Raw genomic sequence first — 25,011 nt, 5'->3', positions numbered from 1 at the left:
AACAATGTCCGTTCTATCACTGGAAAGTGGGTGGGAAGGCCCCAGCTGATCTCCATAGCGCATGATTTTGTGACGTTTACAGTGCTTCCTGCCCCACACTGTAACGGGTAATCCACTGCATTGTGGCTTATGTCTCGTCCACGGAACATACGACAAGGGGCGAGTCCTTCACGTAGCAGCAGAAAACGTGGTCCCGGAGTGGAATACCTGTCAAGCATCATGATAATCCACAAATCAGTGGTTCCATTGTGATGGCGTAAAGCATAGTCAACAGTGGACAACTCTGTTGTACTGAGTGTGTGATACATATTGAGTCTTCTGTTAATAGAAGCCTGGACGTTACCCTTCGAAGATGTACATGATCGCTTGTGTAAACATAAGAGAGTTCGCCATCCAGTCTATGACTGCATTGAGTAATTCATGATTGATGCAGTCAAACAATTGATGGAGATTAAAAAGCCTGGCAGTCAGGAGTGTATTGCTGTGGTGATCACATCTCGTATTCACAGAGGCCAGGCTGGATGTTATAATCGGCGCTTAAGGAGGCATTTGTACATGGGGGACAATTAGCTGTAACATATGTTTAAGTCACACAGCTAGAAGGCACGTGAAAATCTCGAAATTGGAATTTTATAACTTGATCGGCTGATAACTGTCAATCTGTGTTCCTTCTGTGGCTTTCAGGACTGGCACAAGAAAGCCTTCCATGAACACTGGTGGCAGGAGCACCACACCAGACAAAAGATCTCAGTACACGTCTCTCCATCGCAATAACATCAGGTCTTGGAAGATTCTATAAAACTCTAGCACTAAAACCATTAGGGATGGGCGGCTAATGCAGTGATCCCTTGGCCACAGTTGTAAGGACATCATCAGTGATCACTTCTGCAGTGAGGATAGTTGCTACTATGGGATCTAGTGTATCAGGAGTCTCCTGGAAAACCTAGGCAATAACTTCTGCACCAAGTGTCAAGTGCTGTGAAGGCATCAGTGGTGGGAGCTTGCAAAGTCAACTGTTGTCAGTCAGGTAGGACTAAGGCTGACTTTAAGATCTGTTGACATCGTCAAAAATTTTGAACGGTATGATGCATAGAAAGTTCTTTGCTGCTAATCCTGTGTTGGTTGTATGCTCGTATAACAGCTCCCTCCAGATGGAACTTGGGCAAGGTTAAAATATTAGCTTTGGATGATCCGGGGATGGGGAAGGATCCAGGAGACTGTGTACAGCGCTGTAGTTAAAATCTGTTACAGTGGTTGTTCCACCTGTCTTTGGCTTTACCATATTGTGTCAAGGTGTGGTGGATGGCCAGTTTGGAGCACAGTATCCACCTCAGCAGTCTGGTCCCATACTGCATGATACGTTTAACACAAGTGCGCCATGTTTCTGTGACTTGTTGTCGACATTTGAGGTCTCATAATAGTGTGGTGCTGAGTTTCCAGGATCCTGTGCTGCGCCATATTGAGTGTCTGCGAAGGTTGATGGTACAGGTGTAGCTTTCATGATTCAAAAAGCCAACTGCCGAATTTTCCATGTCTAGAAGATAGGGTGTCAGAGCATCAGTGACTATATTCTATCGAGTTGGCTGGTGGAGTGTCTCATGATGTGTATATGCCCTGGGTGGTCACCCTGTACCACACTCCAAGTGTTGATGAGATGAAGGCAGTGGACCAGGAAATGAAGTTTCATGTATGCAAAATATATTCAGCGTAGACTGTGACCTACCACTCTGTTTATCCTTGCAACATTTGGAATTGCAATCTCTTCTTGGAGGAGGATTGCCACACTGTTCTGTTACATATCCGTTGGCGTGGCATATGTCCCATATCTATAAGACCCAGTCCAAGTCACTGTTCTCAGTTCTTGTAGCAGGATGATGTCAATGTCTGCTTCTTGTAGCGTGTCGTGGCATAACTGAAGTTTAATGTGGGGGCCGATATTATCGGTGTTGATAGTAATTGTTCGGTATGCCTGGTGGGGGATCAATGGTGCCAGTACGCTTATAGCTGCCGAAGGTTGCCGTGGAGGATTGTGGATGGCCATAGCACTTGCAGGGGTCGTTGTGGGAAGACCCTCCAATTTAGTGTTGGTCTGGTGGGGGAACAGACCTCATTTCTGCGATGGGTGGAGGTGTCAAATCCCCATCATCTGCCCATGAAAACTTTCCACCAGTTTCAACATTTGTGAGAGGTAGCAGTGCTAGCAGAGTTGTCTCAACTGCTTCGGCGATGTCGGGCGTGCTAATATCCATGGCCTCTGGACGTGATTCTTGCTCTCAATTTCTGGTGGATAACTCACAGTCTGGTGCAGAATGTCTCACTTTGGCTGCGGCAAATGATTCATTTGTGTATGCACTCATATTTGTGTGTCACAATGGCCTGTGAAGGTGGCTCATTGGCCGATTCTGGTGTCTTGTGGCATTTCTTATAGCGTTAGGGTGACTTTTGCTTTCGGCAGTGTGTTTCAGTGCCTGAGGAAGGAAGAGATTTGTGTCATTCTGATACAAAAGCCGTGGCCGGTGTAATTTCGGTCATCACTCTCTATGGAGAGACTCTCACAGGTATTCCTGTGAACTCTAAGAAGGGTGTGTCTGGTTGAAAATCAGGTATGCAGGTGGCACTACCAGTGGCAAGGTACCGTGACACGTCTGGTTGTGTCAATCCTGGGAAGGTATTATGAACTGTGTTTTGTGAGGGCTTGGTGTGCAGTGCCGCCAGGTAGGTAAGTGGAAAGGCAGTTGTGGTTTAGTCACTGTTTGTGACATCATGTCATAGTTGTGTAATGTGACATTACCCGCAAACATTAAGGATGTGGTCCTTGCCACAACCAGAGCATGTTCAATGTTGTCCTTGTATTTGACCACTGCTCGGTGTATGCCTACAAAAATGATGGAATGTGGCATTTGTGGTCTATTCAGACATGTCTAACACCACTGAGTACTGTGCACGTCGCAAATTGCGCCCATGTTTGGGCTACTAAACTGATTTTTCCATACAGGTTTAGCACCTGATGACTGTATCTTCTGCACGTACATGTACATCTACATAGAAACTCAGCAAGCCACCATATGGTGCGTGGTGGAAGGTACTAATAGTTTTTAATTTTCTGTTCCATTCGCAATTAGAGCAAGGGAAAAACGACTATCTATATGCCCCTGCATCAGCCCTAATTTCTCGTATCTTATCTTCCTGGTCCCTATGTACAATGTATGTTGGTGGCAGTAGAATCGTTTGACACTTAGCTTCAAATGCCAGTTTTCTAAATTTTCTCAATAGTGTTTCTCGAAAAGAACGTCGCCTTTCCTCCAGGGATTCCCATTTTAGTTTCCAAAGCATCTCCATAACATTTACATGTTATTAAACCTATGAGTAACATGTCTAGTAGCCTGCCTCTGAATTGTTTCGACGTCTTCATTTAATCCGAGCTGGTACGGACCCCAAACGCTCGAGCTGTACTCAAGAACAGGTTGCTCCAGCCTCTCCTTTACAGCTGAACCACTCTTTCCTAAAATTCTCCCAATAAACCAAAGTCAACCATTCGCCTTCGCTACCACAGTTCTCACATGCTAGTTCAATCTCATACCGCTTTGCAGCGTTACACCCAGATATTTAAACGACTTGACTGTGTCGAGCAGGACACTAGTATCCGAACATTATAGGTTTGATCTTCCTACTCAGCCGCATTAACTTACATTTTTCCACAGTTGGGTCTAGCTGCGTTTCATCATACCAACTGAAAATTTTGTCCAAGTCGTCTGGTATATCCTTACAATCACACAACTTCGACACCTTAGCATACACCACGGCATCATCAGCAAACAACTGCAGATTGCTGCCCACCCTGTTCGCCAAATCATTTATGTATACAGAGAACAACAGCTGTCCAATCACACCTCCCTGGGGAATTCTTGACGATACCCTTGTCTCTTATGAACACCCGCCATCGAGGACAACATACTGGGTTCTATTACACTCCTGGAAATGGAAAAAAGAACACATTGACACCGGTGTGTCAGACCCACCATACTTGCTCCGGACACTGCGAGAGGGCTGTACAAGCAATGATCACACGCACGGCACAGCGGACACACCAGGAACCGCGGTGTTGGCCGTCGAATGGCGCTAGCTGCGCAGCATTTGTGCACCGCCGCCGTCAGTGTCAGCCAGTTTGCCGTGGCATACGGAGCTCCATCGCAGTCTTTAACACTGGTAGCATGCCGCGACAGCGTGGACGTGAACCGTATGTGCAGTTGACGGACTTTGAGCGAGGGCGTATAGTGGGCATGCGGGAGGCCGGGTGGACGTACCGCCGAATTGCTCAACACGTGGGGCGTGAGGTCTCCACAGTACATCGATGTTGTCGCCAGTGGTCGGCGGAAGGTGCACGTGCCCGTCGACCTGGGACCGGACCGCAGCGACGCACGGATGCACGCCAAGACCGTAGGATCCTACGCAGTGCCGTAGGGGACCGCACCGCCACTTCCCAGCAAATTAGGGACACTGTTGCTCCTGGGGTATCGGCGAGGACCATTCGCAACCGTCTCCATGAAGCTGGGCTACGGTCCCGCACACCGTTAGGCCGTCTTCCGCTCACGCCCCAACATCGTGCAGCCCGCCTCCAGTGGTGTCGCGACAGGCGTGAATGGAGGGACGAATGGAGACGTTTCGTCTTCAGCGATGAGAGTCGCTTCTGCCTTGGTGCCAATGATGGTCGTATGCGTGTTTGGCGCCGTGCAGGTGAGCGCCACACTCAGGACTGCATACGACCGAGGCACACAGGGCCAACACCCGACATCATGGTGTGGGGAGCGATCTCCTACACTGGCCGTACACCACTGGTGATCGTCGAGGGGACACTGAATAGTGCACGGTACATCCAAACCGTCATCGAACCCATCGTTCTACCATTCCTAGACCGGCAAGGGAACTTGCTGTTCCAACAGGACAATGCACGTCCGCATGTATCCCGTGCCACCCAACGTGCTCTAGAAGGTGTAAGTCAACTACCCTGGCCAGCAAGATCTCCGGATCTGTCTCCCATTGAGCATGTTTGGGACTGGATGAAGCGTCGTCTCACGCGGTCTGCACGTCCAGCACGAACGCTGGTCCAACTGAGGCGCCAAGTGGAAATGGCATGGCAAGCCGTTCCACAGGACTACATCCAGCATCTCTACGATCGTCTCCATGGGAGAATAGCAGCGTGCATTGCTGCGAAAGGTGGATATACACTGTACTAGTGCCGACATTGTGCATGCTCTGTTGCCTGTGTCTATGTGCCTGTGGTTCTGTCAGTGTGATCATGTGATGTATCTGACCCCAGGAATGTGTCAATAAAGTTTCCCCTTCCTGGGACAATGAATTCACGGTGTTCTTATTTCAATTTCCAGGAGTGTATTTAAGAAGTCTTCGAGCCACTCACGTATCTGTGAACTTACTCCCCATGTTCGTACCTTCGTTAGCAGCCTGCAATGGGGCACTGTGTCACATGCTTTCCGGAAATCTAAAAATATGGAATCTGCTTGTTGGCCTACATCCATAGTTCTCAGTATATCACGTGAGAAAAGTGCAAGCTGAGTTTCTCACGAGCGATGCTTCGTAAAACCATGCTGATTCGTGGACATAAGCTTCTCTCAAGAAAGTTTATTATATTCGAACTGAGAATATGTTCAAGAGTTCTGCAACAAACAGAAGTTACGGATATATAGCTCAGTAATTTTGCGGGTCCATTCTTTTACCCTTCTTATATACTGGAGTCACCTGCGCTTTCTTCCAGTCGCTTGGGCTTTGTGCTGGGCAAGAGATTCACGATAAATGCAAGCTAGGTAAGGGGACAATGCCGTTGAATAATCTTTGTAAATTCGAACTGGGATTCCATCCTGACCTGGTGATTTATTTGCTTTCATATCTTTCAGTTGTTTTTCTACAGCTGGAATGCTTATTACTACGTCGTCCATAGGGAGTCTGTCCGATTGTCAAATGACAGTATGTTTGTACGATTCTTCTGTGTGAACGATTTCTTGAACGTGAAATTTAAAACTTTTGCTATCGTTTTGCTGTGTTGAACTGCCATACCAAACTGGTTAACAAGGGACAGAATGTAAGCCTTAGACCCGCTTAGCGATTTTCCGTAAGATCAGAATTTTCTCGGGATACCTGCCAGATCTTTTGTTAAGGTGTGACAGTGGTAGTTGAGACCCGCTTAGCGATTTCACGTAAGATCAGAATTTTCTCGGGAACACTGACAGATCTTTTGTTAAAGTGTGACGGTGGTAGCTGTTGTATGCTTCCCCAATACATCTTTTCACAGACACACAAATCTCTACTAACCTCCGCTTGTTATTTGGGTGTTCCCTTTTTATCCGAGGGTGCAAAAGCCTCTGCTTCCTGAGCATCCTCCGAGTTTTGTTGTTAAATCATGGTGGGTCTTTTTCATCCTTTATCCACTTACTGGGCCCTAACTCTCCAGACTACGATTTACAATCTGCTTAAATAATCATCTTCGGGCTGAAGCTCTTTTTTCCATGTTTGCTTTAACAATACACATGTTTTTGGTTAGGGTCCGCTTTTAGCAAAACACAATTTTATTTTTTAATCCATACATGTTTACTGCAGTTGCAGCATCTTCTGTGGGCTTTTATTTTATGGCTGTTAATAATAAAGAATGTTCTTTACTGTTTGTATACATGTAACTAATAGTTTTAAAATCGTAATTACAGATATTTGAAAAAACACATAAAATTATGAATTCATACCTTCTTACCACATGGTGTAGTTTTTCTGATGCTCTATAAGTTGGTCTCGTCTAATAATTCTTTGAGGGTAGAGAAAGAGTTCCATTGCAGAGAACTGTGTATTCATTTATCACTTGTTTTCCTTCCACTATGGCTTTTTGTATCTGATAATTTTCTCCAATTATTAGTTTTTGTGGGGGGCTGTTGCTGCATTTGAGAATTTTCATATCAGTATTGATGTTTGTTGGGCTATGTTTCTTGTCCATAAGGTGTGCAGCAAAGTGGAATGACAGCTATTACTTTTTAATGCTCCTCTGTGCTATGTATCTGGTATTAAAATTTTCTGCTTGTCTGCCCCATGTAAACTGATTTGTAGTCCTGACATGTTAGTTGTTAAATACCAGATGCGTTGTGTTTGTCTGTGCTTGTGTTGGTTTTCCTTAGTTTTTTCTGTGTTTCTGTCCTGTGGGCTGTTTTTACCCCTTGTTTTTTTGAGTATGTTGCCTATTCTGTTGACTGCTTCGTTGTTGTCGGTGAGAGTGAATCACTTGTTTGTCATTGTGGGTGTTTCTTGTTCATGTGTACTCATATGTGTGTTCCATGTGTTTGCAAGTTGATGATGAGGCGTTTGTTTTAGTGTGTTGGATGTCCTTTTTAATTTTGTGGTTCAGTTTATCTATAGTGTTTGTGTCATATCCATTCTCTACTGCTATTTGTCTGACTGTCTGTAATTCATTTTGTAGTTGTTTTCAGTAAGTGGGGTTTTGTTCAGTCTGTGTAGCATATATTGGAAGCTGACTAGTTTGTGTGTAATTGAACGATTAGGATCTTTGTGAATGGCTGTGATGGTGGTGGTCACTTTCCTGAATATAGAGAAGTGGGGCTGGTTGTTGTGTCTGTATATTGTGAGGTCAAGGAAGTTTTACCTTTTGCCATGTTCTGTTTCTATGGTTAATTTTATTTTTGGTTTACTTTGTTTATATCACCTATGGCCTTGCCGCAGTGGTGGTGGTTCCCATCAGATCACCAAAGTTAAGCGCTGTTGGGCTGGGCTAGCACTTGGATGGGTGACCATCCGGTCTGTCGAGAGCTATTGGCAAGCAGGGTGCACTCAGCCCTTGTGAGGCAAACTGAGGAGCTATTTGATTGAGAAGTAGTGGCTCCGGTCTCGGAAACTGACATATGGCCAAGAGACCGGTGTGCTGATTACATGCCCCTCCATATCTGCATCCAATGATGCCTATGAGTTGAGGATGACACGGTGCCCAGTTAGTACCGTTGGGCCTTCATGGCCTGTTTGGGAGGAGTTTAGTTTAGTGTACTTTGTTTATATCACTGTGAAATTGTTGGATGTGACTTGGTGTTTCATCTAGAACGCATATGATGTCATCTATATAATGGTAACAATATATTATCCGGTATTGTTTGGATCTTACTATTGTTTCAAATATTTTATTTTCAATGTGATTGAGCAAAATATTGGCTAGGAGTCCACTGGCTGGTGACCCCATTGGAAGCCATTCTTCTTGTGAGTAGAACTAATTGTCAAATGAGAAATAGTTTTGCTCTGTGATTATACTGTTCGACATGGGTTCTATTTATGATATTAAAGTATGTGTTTCTAGACCATTTTACCGTGGGAAATTCAAATATGTAAACAAAATATAGTTGTCAGGGATACTTTTTATGTAATATGTATATATATGTATATTCACAATTCATGGCAAACACAAAGACGTTATAGAGAAATACGGGTATGTTGCCGCATCCAGTTGTGATAGAACGTGATAATTTCTTGTGCAACAGCAGGTGGGAAGAATCAGACATCATTAGGTTATCCCCCGCCACACCTATGTCATAAGACCACCTGAAACATCTCATTAACTCGAACGGCGACAGCCGGTCGCTGCCTCGGCAGTAAAGCTTCACGCCTCCTAGGGGCAGGTGCATCGAGTTTACAGTGGTGTTAGCCGCAATTTGTGTCAGTCTTAACGAGTGTGTGTTTTGGCTGACAAGTAACTGTCTGTCATATTTCCGAGCACGGTTGAATTTTTTAGTTCCTGTGTGTAAACTGATTGAGGCTGGTGCTGAAGGTAAAACGACTGCTTGTTTTTACACATCAGCGTTCCTCTAGTTCCCTACTATTAATTTAATACAGGTGTATTACCAATGTGGTATTTTTAAATTTGCAGAAATGCCACGTCGTCGTGGATGTCGATATAAGCCGGACAACTTCTGCTACATCTGTGGGAAGTTCACTTTTGCCAGAAATAGGAAGAAAATTTCTTCAGTCATAAAGAAAGCATACAAACATTACTTTGGAGTAGAGGTAGGAGACCAAGATAAAGAATGGGCACCACATTTCTGTTGTGCTACATGTTACTGCAAACTAACTCAGCGGTGGAAAGGTAAAGAGAATGTGGCGTTATTTGCTGTTCCCATGGTGTGGAGGGAGCCTAAGGACCATGTTACTGATTGTTATTTCTGTCTAACAAAAATTCAACGTTTTACAAACAAAAAGTCGAAGAGGCACATTATTTACCCAGATCTGCCTTCAGCGAGAATGCCAGTGCAGCATTCCGACAACCTTCCAGTACCTTCAAGAGCTCGAGGTCAAATTCCGAGTGACAGTGAAATAAGTAGTACTGAAGAAATCACAGATGATGATTCTTTATATCACTGCACAAGTGAGTCATCGCCACATTTGTTAACACAGGCAGATTTAAATGATTTAGTACGTAATCTAGGACTAAGTAAACAAAAGGCGCAGCTGCTTGGTTCAAGATTACAAGAGTATAATCTACTGCACCAAAGTACTAAAATCAGTGTGTTCAGGCACAGAGAACATGCCTTTATTTCTTATTTTCCAACTGACGAAGCACTGGCATTTTGCAATGACGTTGCTGGCCTGATGAAAGTGCTGAACTTCACTTATATTTCACAGGAGTGGAGACATTTCATAGATGCATCGCAAACAAGTCTTAAGGGTGTTTTGCTCCATAACGGAAATAAAATACCCTCTATTCCAGTAGCTTACGCTAGTTTGACAAAAGAGAATTACGAATTCGTACAAAGGATGCTAAATTCATTAAAATACAAAGAACACAAATGGAAAATATTTGCAGATTTCAAGCTAATTGCTATGGTACTGGGAATGCAACAAGGCTACACAAAGTAAGCCTGTTTTCTTTGCGAGTGGGATAGTCGAGACCGAAATTCTCACTACGTGAAAAAGAAATGGCCTAGGCGAAGATGGAAAGTTGGCGAAAAGAATGTACATCGTGAAAGTCTGGTAGCTCCTGAATATATACTACTTCCACTGCTTCGCATCAAACTTGGCCTGATGAAACAATTTGTGAAGGCCATGGATCCAACAGGCTGTGGGTTTGCATATCTAGCTACCAAATTCCCTCGTCTTTCAGCTGCAAAAATAAAGGAAGGTGCATTTGTGGGCCCACAAATCAGGGAGCTGCAGAAAGATGCAAATTTTGAAGCATGTTTAACTGATAAAGAAAAAACCGCATGGGACTGTTTCAAGACGGTGTCGGAAAACTTCCTCGGAAGAAGAAGAGATACTAACTACAAAGCAATGGTGAAGGATATGGTCAAAGCATATCAGGATTTGGGGTGCAATATGTCTTTGAAGGTGCATATGATGGACTCTCATCTGGACTACTTCACAGAGAGTTGTAGTGACGTATCGGATGAACATGGGGAAAGATTCCATAAAGACATTTCTACCACAGAAAGGCGCTATGAAGGGAAGTGGGTATCTTCTATGTTAGCAGATTATTGCAGGAATATCATTCGAGAGAAGAAAGATTCACAATACAAGAGAAAAAAGTGATGTGCATTACAAGGCAGATGCTCATTGTTTGTCAATTTTCTGTAATTTTTCATGTCAAATTATTGCTTCAAAGTGTATACACAAAGGTTACTGTGTTATATGTTAGATGCAACCCTCCATTAATGTGATGAACTTATAACATCATAAAGATGTGCATTTGTTTGTCGAATTTCACCTCACATTTGCTGCACTATATCAGAAACTGAAAAGAGAAATAAAATTGCGATTACTCATAAACTATCCCTGACACAAAAAAAACCAAAAACAGTTTTCAATTCAGCACTCAAAATACAACTAGGATCACAATATTTTTCATCAGAAATAGAAAAAAAGGTTTTTTTTGTAGAACAGTGTTACTAGTAGAACGCTTTCTATTCCTCTTATGTGAGGTTTGGGAATTTTGGCTTGTTCTTCTAATTGTTGTTTGATGATGATGATGATGATGATGGTTTCTGTGGTGGGGATATTAGTGTACATGGATGCGATGCCAAATGATGGCAGTGTGACTGTTGTGGGTATGTTGATGTCTTTGATTTGTTGTATCAACTCTTCAATGTTGTGTATGCTTCTGTTATTTGGGTATATGTAATGTTTCTTTAAGTATGTGTGCATTTCTCTGGCTAAGTGGAATGTGGATGCACTTCTGAAATTGACAAGGGGGCATATCGGAATGCCGTCCTTGTGGAGCTTTAGTAGGCTGTTCAGTGTCGTTGCTTGCGGATTCTTTTATTCAGCCATTTTGCTTTCTGATTTATCAATATGTGTGAGGTATATTTTAGGAGTGTTAGGCTGTTTTTTTGGTATTTTTGTGTTGGGTCACTGGTTAGCTTTGTTATGTTAGTGTCTTCCAGAAATGTTAAGGTTTTTTTAGCTGTATTCATCCTGTTTTATTATTATCATTATGCTGCCCTTGTCTGATTTCATAATGAGTGCTTCATTGTTTTTAAGTTTGTCCTTAGTTTTTCTGGAGGTTTTTTCTTCTTCAGTTTTTGTTCCTGTCAATACTTTGTTTTTGTTTTCCTTTATTATGCGTGTTATTCCTTCCGCGACTAATTCTCTTGTCAGACCTGCATTGAAGTTTGGGTTATCGTTTCTTTCTAGTTGTTTTATGATGAACTCACTTTCTGTGATAAGATTTCCACTGTCTTGTGTGTGATGTTTGTGTTGATATTGTACTTTTGGCCTTTTTCTAGAAAATTTATTTCTTGGTTAGTTAGTTGTATGTCAATAAGGTTAACCAGACGTTTGTGGAATGTGTGGTTTGCTTGCTTTCTATTTTTATGTGCAAAAACTTTATTTGGTTTTAAAAGAGTCTCTAGTTTTTGTTGTTGTTTATTCCATTTTGATGTTAAACCAACCTCCACTTAGCCATTTTACGACTCCAGAGTAGCCACAGTTGGCGGTGTCATGGTGTTAGTAGTAGCCTGACCAGAGGCAAATGTGATTAAATCTTGTTGCAAGCAGATGGTTCCCAATGGTCCCCGATTACACAAAGGGTGCAGTATATGCCCAGATTTTGTTCTGGGTGAGTTCAGTTGCCATAACTACTAGTACAATGCGTCGATCTTGATGTGCGTCTGTTCTACACGGATGTCCAGAACCTAGTTTGTAGTTGTGGGAATGATCCACTGACCACTGCTGAAAGCAGCATCACAGCACCGATACATTGTTCCCAGCATGTGCAGTAATTCATCGCTATGTCAGTCCTGGAGGCCTGTAATGCGGTCAAGATGAAATGATTCAAATTAACTCGTTGGTGGACCCGGTTCTACCCTAGAATAAATGTTGCAAACGCTGTTTACTTCTAAACTCAGCATAGTTACTACCCTGTGGAGTCAAAACACAGGGTGTCCAGACAGGCCACCTGAGCTCCATCTGATCGCCGATGAGTGTGACAATGAATCACTAACACTACAACCCTCCAGTATGGACATACATATTCTTGTGCAACTGAACACATTCCTTGAGGGTCCTGAATATTTTTTCTGGCAGTGTATATTTCAATTACTACAGTGTACAAAACACACTTCTTAAATACATACTGTAGTTGATGTTTTTTGTCAGGCATTACATCTATGTTATTCATGATATACGCACTGTAAATACAATTACATCAATTTGCAAACAGACCAGAGACCTCATGTAGTTGACCTGGGCCTCCAACAGGCTTAGTCTGCCATTGATCTTCAGCATTATTAAGTTTATGTTTGCTACATTCTGACTGCAGCAGTTCTCTTATTTTGCTTCCTGTAACTCCTTGTTTTGGAGTTTTATATGTAACACACACATTTATAAATTTACTGATATACTGCTGCAGTGCAGCATTCGCCAACTTTCCGACGTAAAAATAATTAAAATAATATAGGGTACAAGGCATTTTAACCATTTTATCGCAACTGAGGACGGGAGAAAACCCGAAATGCATCATGGTAGAAATAAAGTTATATAAGAGTGGCTGGTTGCTGTATTTCTTCAAGTAATTTAGTCTACATATCTTTTACTCAACCCCCAGTGTCATGAATAAATCCACTTTTGTCAGTATATGCCCATAGATATTTAATTTTTTCTACCTGTCTTATAACTGCTCCGTCACTGACGTGTATTTCAAACGTATTGCCACGATTCACTACCAGATATTAGGGTTTTGTTAGACTCATCTCTAGTCCTTATTTGTCATATTCCTGATATACATGTACACACGACCATATTCATCTTGTGCTAGAATGAGTAGTTCATCACTAAAACTTTAAAGAAAACACCTGTACATCATTGACAATGATTCCCATTCCTATACAGCTGTTCTTCCATCTTCAGAGAGCCACTTCAATGTATGAACTGAACAAGAATGGTGACATACTGCAACCTTGTTGCAGCGTTTTAGTGACACCGATAGGTTGTAATAATGATTAAATTGGCATTTTGATCGCTCTCTTCCATGCTCGTCTATATAGTGCAGAAAGTATTGTAAATTTAAAAATATTAAATCTGTTTTTTTTTTTCAGATTTGTACTTACCTCCTGTGGCGACAGTGGACACTGGCACTCCTGTTTGATGGGACATGAAGCCCAGAACAGAAAACACAACGAATCCCGCGAAGATACTGGTGCCACAGTTCATCACCGGTACCAGGACAGAATCCCTGTACGCAAGTGACAATCAAATATTTATGTTTTAGTTCCATGTAGTCAGGGAGCGTTTCACTCTAGTAAATGAATAACAGTTAAGTATACTGATCAACTAAAATAACAACAATAACAAAGTGACTGCATAATATGTTACCATCAGATTACTTATAATTGGTGAGCTGGAAGTTATGTCTTACTTTTAGGTTCCAGCTCGGAATTTTCTTGGAGTGATTCTGGAGAACCCGAACTTATACGGCTGGCCATTGTAGCTGGCCCAGTCCTCATAAAAACAATATTTCATTTGATCAAGTTCCAGTTAAACAGCCACAGTTAAGTAATGTGCAGTTATTTACCAGAACACGTCAAACGTTTTGGAAGAAGGGGGAAGCAGAAAAAGTAAAGCATATTTCAAAGAATGCGAAAATCATTCGCAGTAACACGCCGATTCTAATCGAATGTAATACAGATGGTGTGTGACGTGGAATAGTTTTCGCTGTGGAATTGAATGTTTTATGTCGGCATGTATCACGCTTTGCCGTTGCAGTGTTGTTAGAGACAACTGGAACATGTACAAAACATTGTAAAAGAAGAATCAAGGCTCAAATAATTTTTATGTTGTAGCTGCCACTATTCAGCGTAGGAGCTGTTGAACTGTTTATAGTACGTAAGTCGTTGAATGACTACAGTAATAACCGAGAGAGCTCACATTACTGTTTGCTGTTTTCAGATTTGTGTCTGTGTTCTGGTGTAACGTCCGTTTGCAACAGCGAACACACGAGTGCCACATGTTACGACACCTGCGTTCCGTTTTGGAAGTTTTGACTTCTGAGTACCTGTGTTGTTACATACGAGTAATTCATACCTACTTATTTGTTGTTTTCATATTTGCGAAAGGTCGGTGCGGCATCTCGCCTGCTCTCACTATTCATCACATTTACGATAAAATATTCCTACTACATGACATATTCTATAACCAATGTTTTGTGTACCAATATGTCCACGTCGCCCACTCTCACACCCTCCCGACCCATACCCATCCTGAACCCCCCCCCCCCCACCGCCACCGTAGCTAAACTGGACAATATATAAACAGGGAAAATCATTACACTTGCCAACAAGCAGCAGGGGGTAGTGGTATCCCATCGACGGCGATGATTAGACTGTGGAGAATGTGGCGCATTTCCAGGTGTGTAGAATATCAGTTCGGCTTCCTTTGAAGGGTGTACCCTCAACGCATGGAGTGCTCTGAAATCTGTATTTCAGATTGGTGGAACACATCATGACTATTGCATGAAATGTTATAGAATGCTAACACGTTGTGTACACTGACGGATTTTGCGTGAATCGTGGTACAGATGATCATGGCGGTCACAGTAGAATTTAGCAGTTTAGGAAATAGTTGCAACATTTCAGCAATGATGCGTGAATGTCAGAAATATGGCACGCATCAAGTCTGCCACAATCGATTCCTAATCAGTTGTCGTTTTCTTCCTAACTCGGAGAAAACAAGCGAGCATTTTGAGGAATTATGTCTCTACATTATGATAATATATGAGTGCACATATAGTTTCCAAAACTTGAGGGACAGTATGAGGCGCGGCCACCGTTCCTTAGTCTACTAGGTTCCAGACTTGTCACCTACCTGGAACGCGCTGGAATCTACTAGTGCAGTTTCTGTTCCGTTGTCTGCCTGTGACTCAGACTCACAGCACGCATTAGGGATACGGTTGCATGAAGAATACTGGACCTCCTTTGATCACATACGAAACGCATATGGCGCCCTAGAAGTGAAGCCTGCCTTACTGTTGAACCGGTCCTTAACGTGTTGTAGAGTCGACAATAACCATTCAAATTTCTCTATTAATTGACCTGATCTCTTTGATAGCAAATGCTTTTTTGTGGATGTTACGATTACCGCCGCCAGTGTACACACACACACACACACACACACACACACACACATACACACACACCTTTCATACAGATACACATTGGTCGATTGAAACATGTTGCCAAACTTGTAGCATGAGAACGAGTGCGCCAAGGTCACATGATGAAGAATGAAAGCCCTATGACAAGTACCGGTCATAAAAAGAAAACATTCGGCGAAGGGGTACCACAAGATGAATAGTCGAATATTGACACACTATTGGCTAAAGGCTGGGAAATGTTGCTATTAAACTCCAAGACGTTGGACGTTCATTCTATCATTACTAAAGAATGTTCCGCCAGAGTTTTATCTGCTCTGTAACTTAGAAAAAGAGGCATTCTGTGGTGTATATGACTGAAGAGAAAAATCTTGAGGAAAATAGGAATTTTAGTGTATGTAGTTCTTCACAAATTGTTGCAAATGTGGCTCAACAGCTGACGGTCCACACGTTTGATCTTAATACGATAATCTGACTGCAGTGGATACAGGTAAATCGCGATTAGGTGTCACTACATCATATCGATGATCAGGGCAGGGTGAGTTGTCTTCCAGCAGATCACAAGCTCCAGACCTGCACAGCGGTTAGTACAAACCTACCCCCATTCTTTCTAGAATCGATCTCCTATGTATAAAACATAGTTTTCCACACATCTCATTGTTTATGGGAGGGGGGGGGGGGCTCCAACGTTTTCATCCAGTGGTTGTAACACGACCGTACTTCACTACGTAGAGGCTTTCTGAAAATTGTAAGAACAATTTTATCCAGTTAGGTGACTCATCTACTGCCAGGGATATCTCAGCCTATACTTCGTACGTTGGAAAAATATCTCTGACAGATAACAACGCTGTTGCCAGCTTTCAAACGCGAAGTGCAAACGGTTGCCGCAATACTGACTGAAAAACATAGCTGCCAAACACCTCAGCGATACCAAGTCGTTGCCATGGAAGCGTAAACAAAAGTACGTTACGTGATTGGTTGTGACAGACGTGGGAAGCTGCCACACCAAGCTCATTTTAACTGTCAAGGATTTTCTCTTGACGTAAAGACTATAAGTTATTACGTTAAAGATGATGAATATGTTGATGACGATAGTGTCTGCCACTACAGAACAAAGTGGCGCTTGCGATGGACCAGGAACTATTTCATCACTTGTTATGAATGAAACCTGACAGTACAGCACAAAACTTAATGACTACCGCAATGGTACACACGTTGTTGTTACTTTTTGTTGCAGAGTAATAACCTGTTTCCTCAGTACTAATATTGATCGTTAAAGGTGACTGTGAACAGAAAGAAACACAAGCGCCCCAAAGTCTTCTGACTTCCATCCATCGTCTTAGAACTAAGGAGTCCAGGGATAAAGAAAAGGCTTGCGAATAGTTACCAACTCTAAATGATTACAAACACATAAAAGATTACATTACCATTTGACATTATTTCTGAACTGGTTGTAACTGGCCATGTTGACAATTCCTCCCCATCCAGGTCCAAGGGAGAAGAATATCTGGATTGCTGCATCAGCCCAAACCTAAAACAAATTAGCAACCAGCATAGTTAGAATGCTCAAATGGTTGTCGTAGGTGTAAACAAACGGTAATGCACGGACTGTGGTTTATTTTAATGATATAAAAATTCCACGAACAGTGTATTTACTGTGTAATAACTACGGAATATACATGTTATTGCGAAAAGGTATTCTATATCGTCTCCTGTTTGATAGGTATTCTACGCTTGCCCTGTATGACGTTCATACACATATCTGTTGGCATGGTAGCACAAAGCTTACATTCGTCAACTCTGGATGGGATGGTTACGCTATCAGTTTAGTTACTAACAACTCTTCCTTGTATCACTGGCGGCATATGCAGATCGCAGTACTTTCGGCCCACTGATTTTTTTCGTAGTCATTGGCCATGCCGTCTTCTGTGCTTCACAAAATATTCTCCCACACTAAGAAGCTTCCTTTTCTTTTTAGGGTGCGGCCAGTGTCTTAACTATGACATTCGTATGCCAATAGTAAATTAAATTATTTCTTAGAGGGTCTATACCACACCTTCACCTAGATTCTAGGTGAAAATAAATAACGCAAGTTTCTTTCAACTCTTTCCAGTATGCAGAATTCTATTGTGTCGTCATCTGTCACTGAATTATTTTACATCGTCTGTCTCATTATGATTTAGGAAGTCATTTATCATGGATACGTCTGAACCATGGTTAGAGAGGTAATTTATTACAGGGTAAATATTTACATAACTGATTAGGTCCTATGCCTTCGCAGTCAGATATCATACTTACAAACACATTAATGTTTTACACGATTCTGATGCGAAAATGTACGACTTTTGAAGTGTTAGTTTTCTGTTACAGTTCCAAATTACATCTTATATTTGGGTCATTCAAAAAAATGAATTTAAAATCTAGACAAATTGTAACTTGCTTCTTGTCGTCTGATAGTACAGTAAAGTCTCAATTTTTTCCAGGAATATTTGAAAATTACCCAGTAAATAACAACATACTCTAACAGTAACAAATCGCTACAGCAATTCACTGGCTATCGTGAGCTACAGAGAAATAAGACGCTAAGTATTTTGTAATCTGATGTTCCTCTGTACTGATGGACACACTTTAAGAGAAACAAGTCCCATCCGACGACTTGTATAACTTGGTATAAAGAAGAACAACTTATTTTAAATAATGATAAGTGCATGGTCGTAAGTATGAGTATGAGAAAAATTCGACAGCTTTTGAGTACAGCATTAGTGGCATTACATTGCACTCCTGGGCTCAGTTATATCAGTTAAATATTTTGGTGCAACGCTTGTGGTAGGAGGTGGGATCAGCATATGACAACAGTCGTAGGGAGAGCAAATGGACAGCTTACATTTGTTAAAAAATCCTTTAAGAGGGTAGTGTTACTGTGTACTAGACTTCATGTAAGAGACTTTTATACGATATATTTTAGAGTACCGTCGCCTACAGCATATGAATATTCTCAGATGTGAAGAAGAGGATAGGCTTTTGTCTTACCTTGAGATTGGTGAGCTGCTCCCACTGAGGGTATATGTAGAAGATGATACCATCAATGGCTCCAGGCAGTGTCACGCCTCGCACAAAGAGTACGAATAGTATGACAAAGGGGAAGGTTGCCGTGAAGTAGACTACCTTACCCACGGAACGAACACCGTTCATGATGCACAGGTAGACCGCTACCCAGGAGATGATGTCGCACACCAGCAGTTGCCACACCACATTGCCAGGCTTGTCGATGCCCTCAGAAATGTGGAGGATGCCGTTGCTGTCAAGACACATGTCATTAGGAATGGTAAGCTTGCGTTTCGCAACAAAGAGGAATAATAGGAAAACCATTTCGTACTTCAAGATAAACACCTTACGGTCCAGAAAATTATCCCCACTAAGTTGAAACGCGATATTTTCTTGTTTCACTTCACTTTTACTCAAAGTTTTGCTTGAATGTTGACAGTTTTAGAACATTGCATTACTCAAAACCACTTAAAAAGTGATTTGTAATAGTATTTTTATGAATAGAATTTTGTTACCGGTTTTAAAAATGGGTATGCAGTGAAATAATCACCACTGGAAAATGTTTTTGACAATCTGTTTAACGTTTACCAATTTCTAAATAATTTGAAAAGAGCATCTGTTCTAATAACTTACAATTATGCCTCTAGATGGCCTACTGATATTCCCTTGTGACATTTCGTGGCTACAAAACGTTAATGAAGTGTAAAAAGGTCTTTCTCCTTTCCTTGGAGTTTCAACTTGATATTTTGTATGTACTGTAAAATCAGCGAAAAGGAAGTAACGAACACACCATTAGTGAAAGTATAGAACAATTTATTTTTCCATATCACGATTTCAGTTGCCACTGATCAAGGGTTGCATAATAATGTCTGAATGATCTGCGTTTCGAAAGACTGTGGTAGCTAACGAACCCAGCCGACCCTATTGAGCAGATCTAGACGGCGGAGCCGACAGAGAAGAGAGCTCGTATTGGGCAGCGCAAAATCGAGTTTTCTGGAAGTATGATTAATTCAATGCCAGCAAGAGTCCAGTGTTTCCAGAAAGCCCTGGAAAGTACATTACTACTGAAGTGTTAGTTTTTTGGAAATGTATTAAATATATAACAATTTTCTGTAGATGCATTTTCATATTCGGGAGCTGCCTGCTTTGGAGCTTCATACACTCACTGAACCGTTGTGGTACACACGAATCTGTTTGGCCTGTGGCTTATTTGTTTATATGTTTATTTGTTTACTGTTGTGTATGTTTCGTCCAGGTATGGCGTTTCTTATACTTGATGTCTAAAAACAATTAAATTCTAAGCCACCATAAAATTACGACAGAAACTATAGTGTGTGGATTTCATCGACAACAATGGTGAATTAAACTGGCTGCAGTCCGTTACAGGAGATTACTCCCTGAAAATACTTGTGCTGAAGGTTGTACCACATTTATTAAACATTTATTAAAAGTACATGGTTTATTAGGAGACAACAATTCACAGAAATCACAGTTCACAATAACATCCACTGGCCATGTTTTTCACTGTTGTCAATTTAATTTGGGCAGGAATTCATAACGAAGTACTGGAGGTGGGTAATCTCGTTTGCAGTGCCATTACAATATTCTTTGGTTTGGACGGTTTATCGCTAACGAACATTCATCCAAAGCAGGTGAATATTTGTACAACCACTTTGACGCTGTTCCGTCCAGTGGCTGTGGATGGGTCTCAGAAAATGAGCTGTCTGATAACGTCATTTCCGCACGATTCAGAAAGGTAAAAATATTCTACATCTGCATACTACATCCATACTCTGTAAACCACTGTGAAATGCACAGCGGAGGGTATTTGTCATTGTACCGGTTACTAGGACTTTTTCCCGTTCCATTTGGCTCAATTGCATTAAAGATTACGTAAGTCAGTAGCTCTAGAGTAGAGGGAATAAGTATTATTTTTTTCGTATGCAATTAAAATTAAATCCGACAAACGGAGAAGGTTGGTTGTTGTTAAAAACCAGAGATATTCGAGTTTCGCTCGCATGAGGTAAATGTTTGCCCGTGCGGAACGAGTTACAATTATTTCGATTACGTTGCATGTTCGTCATCAGAAATATGACGATTGGCATAACGTTCCAATTTAACTTAGATTTATTTCAATACTGGAGTCACTATCAAAAGAAAATAGACAATAATTTTTATTGAATATCTTCCTGCATTTAACTGTGACCCTGAGCTATATTAGTAATTTGTAAGAATTGCTATGGCCTAAATGCTGTAGTGAACATTCAACAGCCAATTTATAGACTAACTGGAGACACTGTTGCATATCGAATACTAAAGTAAGCTTTCTGTAGTGTCAACATAAATATATATCATACGCAACTTCAAAGAAAGTAATGGCATGGTTCTTTAAATAGCGACGAGAAATCACGAGATTTGTAATCTCTGCCGCTGAATCCATATTCAGTTAACGCTTCTTCCTTGCGTGCTAGTGTTTGGTTCACTTGGTAGGAGCAGCAAGAACCGTTGCATTTTTGTCACGATAAAACGTGATATTCCACACCGAACTACTCCAGTCACTGAGTCATTGAGTTGGAAAACACCGAGCGAGGTGGCGCAGTGGTTAGCGCACTGGACTCGCATTCGAGAGGACGACGGTTCAAACCCGCGTCTGGCCATCCTGGTTTACGTTTGTCGTGAGTTCGCTAAATCGTTTCAGGCAAATAACGGGGTGGTTCCTTTGACAGGGCACGGCTGGTTTCCTTCCCTCTACTTCCGTAATCCGATCTTGTGTTCCGTCTCTAATGGCCTCGTTGTCGACGGGACGTTAAACACTAATCTCATGCTCTTGAGTTGACAGTGACGTTCACTTCGAAGATGGCTGCCAACTTCGATTTAACTGTTCATCAGTGTGTGAAGAAATCTGCACCTTGTTCGTGCTACAGTTGGCCAAACAAAAATCTCTTTGCGTAACACAGACAGTTGCCATTTCGCGGGAAGCAGTTATTATTGGGGAATGCTCGGGGCTTGTACTAGGAGAGGATTGTCGCTAATACACTCCTGGAAACTGAAATAAGAACACCGCGAATCCATTGTCCCAGGAAGGGGAAACTTTATTGACACATTCCTGGTGTCAGATACATCACATGGTCACACTGACAGAACCACAGGCACATAGACACAGGCAACAGAGCATGCACAATGTCGGCACTACTACAGTGTATATCCACCTTTCGCAGCAATGCAGGCTGCTATTCTCCCATGGAGACGATCGTAGAGATGCTGGATGTAGTCCTGTGGAACGGCTTGCCATGCCATTTCCACCTGGCTCCTCAGTTGGACCAGCGTTCGTGCTGGACGTGCAGACCGCGTGAGACGACGCTTCATCCAGTCCCAAACATGCTCAATGGGGGACAGATCCGGAGATCTTGCTGGCCAGGGTAGTTGACTTACACCTTCTAGAGCACGTTGGGTGGCACGGGATACATGCGGACGTGCATTGTCCTGTTGGAACAGCAAGTTCCCTTGCCGGTCTAGGAATGGTAGAACGATGGGTTCGATGACGGTTTGGATGTACCGTGCACTATTCAGTGTCCCCTCGACGATCACCAGTGGTGTACGGCCAGTGTAGGAGATCGCTCCCCACACCATGATGCCGGGTGTTGGCCCTGTGTGCCTCGGTCGTATGCAGTCCTGATTGTGGCGCTCACCTGCACGGCGCCAAACACGCATACGACCATCATTGGCACCAAGGCAGAAGCGACTCTCATCGCTGAAGACGACACGTCTCCATTCGTCCCTCCATTCACGCCTGTCGCGACACCACTGGAGGCGGGCTGCACGATGTTGGGGCGTGAGCGGAAGACGGCCTAACGGTGTGCGGGACCGTAGCCCAGCTTCATGGAGACGGTTGCGAATGGTCCTCGCCGATACCCCAGGAGCAACAGTGTCCCTAATTTGCTGGGAAGTGGCGGTGCGGTCCCCTACGGCACTGCGTAGGATCCTACGGTCTTGGCGTGCATCCGTGCGTCGCTGCGGTCCGGTCCCAGGTCGACGGGCACGTGCACCTTCCGCCGACCACTGGCGGCAACATCGATGTACTGTGGAGACCTCACGCCCCACGTGTTGAGCAATTCGGCGGTACGTCCACCCGGCCTCCCGCATGCCCACTATACGCCCTCGCTCAAAGTCCGTCAACTGCACATACGGTTCACGTCCACGCTGTCGCGGCATGCTACCAGTGTTAAAGACTGCGATGGAGCTCCGTATGCCACGGCAAACTGGCTGACACTGACGGCGGCGGTGCACAAATGCTGCGCAGCTAGCGCCATTCGACGGCCAACACCGCGGTTCCTGGTGTGTCCGCTGTGCCGTGCGTGTGATCATTGCTTGTACAGCCCTCTCGCAGTGTCCGGAGCAAGTATGGTGGGTCTGACACACCGGTGTCAATGTGTTCTTTTTTTCCATTTCCAGGAGTGTATTATATTACTGTCAGTGAAATTATGCTGTAACATCAAAGTTTTACGTAATGCAAATGATAACATATTTAGCCTTTCTTTCTTGCAGTTTTTGTGAACTTGCGGTACTTTTTCTTCCTATTTTATGTGCGGTGTCCGAAAGACTACACGCCACGCACATAATAGTAATATGTACGTCTTGACGGCATTTCGTGACATCTTCAGTGTGGATGCACCCTTGGTTCGATCTCTTTGGGGAATCATATGAGGTACTGCGAGCAATGAAGAAAACGAACAGGGGGCGCTACGGTAGTAGTGTGCGAGAAGTTGAAAATTTCGTGGTGCAAATACTTACTGGAAGAATTCGTCTGCTGGCGTTTTCCTTCGCGTGCTGGAGTTGAGCACCTGCAGGTTTCTCGTAGCGTTTGCGCCCGTGGCGAGCTGCAAAGGGCAAAACAGCAGCGAATAACAAACATAACAAGACCTTTTCCAGATTTGGTATTTATTCTGTTGCTGTTATTTGACGTCACTCCAAGTTTGAACAACAAAAATTTAAATGCGTCTATTATTCAATATTGCGAGGCTGTTGTTTTCAGGTACTTTACATAGAATATTAGACTATGAGTGACAGGATAGTAGTCGTTGCCAGTTCCGTGCGAGACGTGCTATGTTTGTTGTTAGGAACACTCTGTACATGGTGATCGTAGAAACTGTGGAAACTGGAATCATGATTCTTGTTCAATTTGAGGAGTATAAAGTAAAATTATGCCTCTTCTAGGTAACATTATCGACCTCTAGGACAGCATAACCTTTTACAAAGGCAAAAAATACGAGTTTGTGGCCGAGTTGTCATTTTTCATCTTACAGCCCCTCATATGAACGTACCTGGTAATAACGAGGGTTGCTCAGAAAGTAATTCACCGTATTTTTTTCTTCGACAATTCTTTATTGAAGATAATGAGAATTACACACACGAAAGAATGGTGTTTTGTCTACACACCCTATTTTTCCACGTAATCTCCATCCCGTTCTATGGCCTTCCTCCAGCCCGAAACAAGGGCGTGTACGCCCTGTCGGTACCAATCCTTGTCCTGGTGGCGGAGCCAGTGCTTCACTGTGTGAATCACCTCCGCATCGTCCTCGAAATGTATACCACGAACGGCATCCTTTAATGGCCCAAAGAAGTGGAAGTACGAGGGGGCTTGGTCAGGTCTGTCAGGTGTGACAGCCGTGGATGGTCTCCCCGTCCGCTGCAAATCGTGGAGCTTGGTCGAACCGCCTTCTGATGACCTCACCCTGCGTGCCCAGCGACTAACTGTATTCCTGTCAACAGCTGGTGCCCCATAAACTCTGCACAAGAGTTTGTGAATATTCCCCACAGTTTCTTTCTCTGCAGTGAGAAATTCAATGACGGAACGTTGCTTGCAACGTACATCACCTACAGACGCCTTCTTGAAACTGTCCGGCTACGCTATCTGTCGGAAGTGACGGAAACTTGGCGAGTTCACCCAGGAAACTTCAAATAATACATACGTAACGTTTCGCATTCGCAGCATTGTTTTCGGTTGAGAAAAAAAATGCGGTGCATTACTTTCTGGGACAACCCTCGTAAAATATATGCTGCCGTAAGATTTATGTTGCTCATAGTAAAACTTTTATCGAATATAGAGAAATAGCGAATCCTCAGCTTTTACGGAATGAATTTTACATAAATCCATCATGATTTGCCAAAAATGTAGTCTTCTGCATTTCCTAAACTTGGTACTGTTGTAAATACCGATGCTACAGTTTCGGTATGTTAGGGGCAGTAATATGACTCGTAAATCGTCTCATGAATTACTATCTCTAGTTAGACACATACTTCCTGAAGGTGGATTTTGTAGCTCGAAATGCATACCTGAG

The 25,011-nt window shown here is 42.8% G+C and overlaps 1 protein-coding gene across 1 annotated transcript in view; it reads right to left on the bottom strand.

Moving 5' to 3' along the window:
- Positions 1 to 25,011, bottom strand: part of LOC126190973 (sodium- and chloride-dependent glycine transporter 1-like) — a 139,618-nt gene that overhangs the window by 31,085 nt on the left and 83,522 nt on the right. Inside the window, exons 6-9 of the mRNA XM_049931642.1 lie at positions 23,465 to 23,550; positions 18,659 to 18,926; positions 17,056 to 17,159; positions 13,590 to 13,714 (exon numbers count right to left, since the gene is read on the bottom strand). Coding sequence (XP_049787599.1) covers positions 13,590 to 13,714; positions 17,056 to 17,159; positions 18,659 to 18,926; positions 23,465 to 23,550 — 583 coding nt within the window. The remainder of the gene's footprint in view (positions 1 to 13,589; positions 13,715 to 17,055; positions 17,160 to 18,658; positions 18,927 to 23,464; positions 23,551 to 25,011) is intronic.

Source organism: Schistocerca cancellata, chromosome 6 (genome assembly GCF_023864275.1).
Source record: "Schistocerca cancellata isolate TAMUIC-IGC-003103 chromosome 6, iqSchCanc2.1, whole genome shotgun sequence".
In the NCBI taxonomy this organism is placed as follows: Eukaryota; Metazoa; Arthropoda; class Insecta; order Orthoptera; family Acrididae; genus Schistocerca; species Schistocerca cancellata.
Note: the sequence above shows the minus strand (reverse complement) of the source record. Positions and strands in the feature narration are given on the sequence as shown.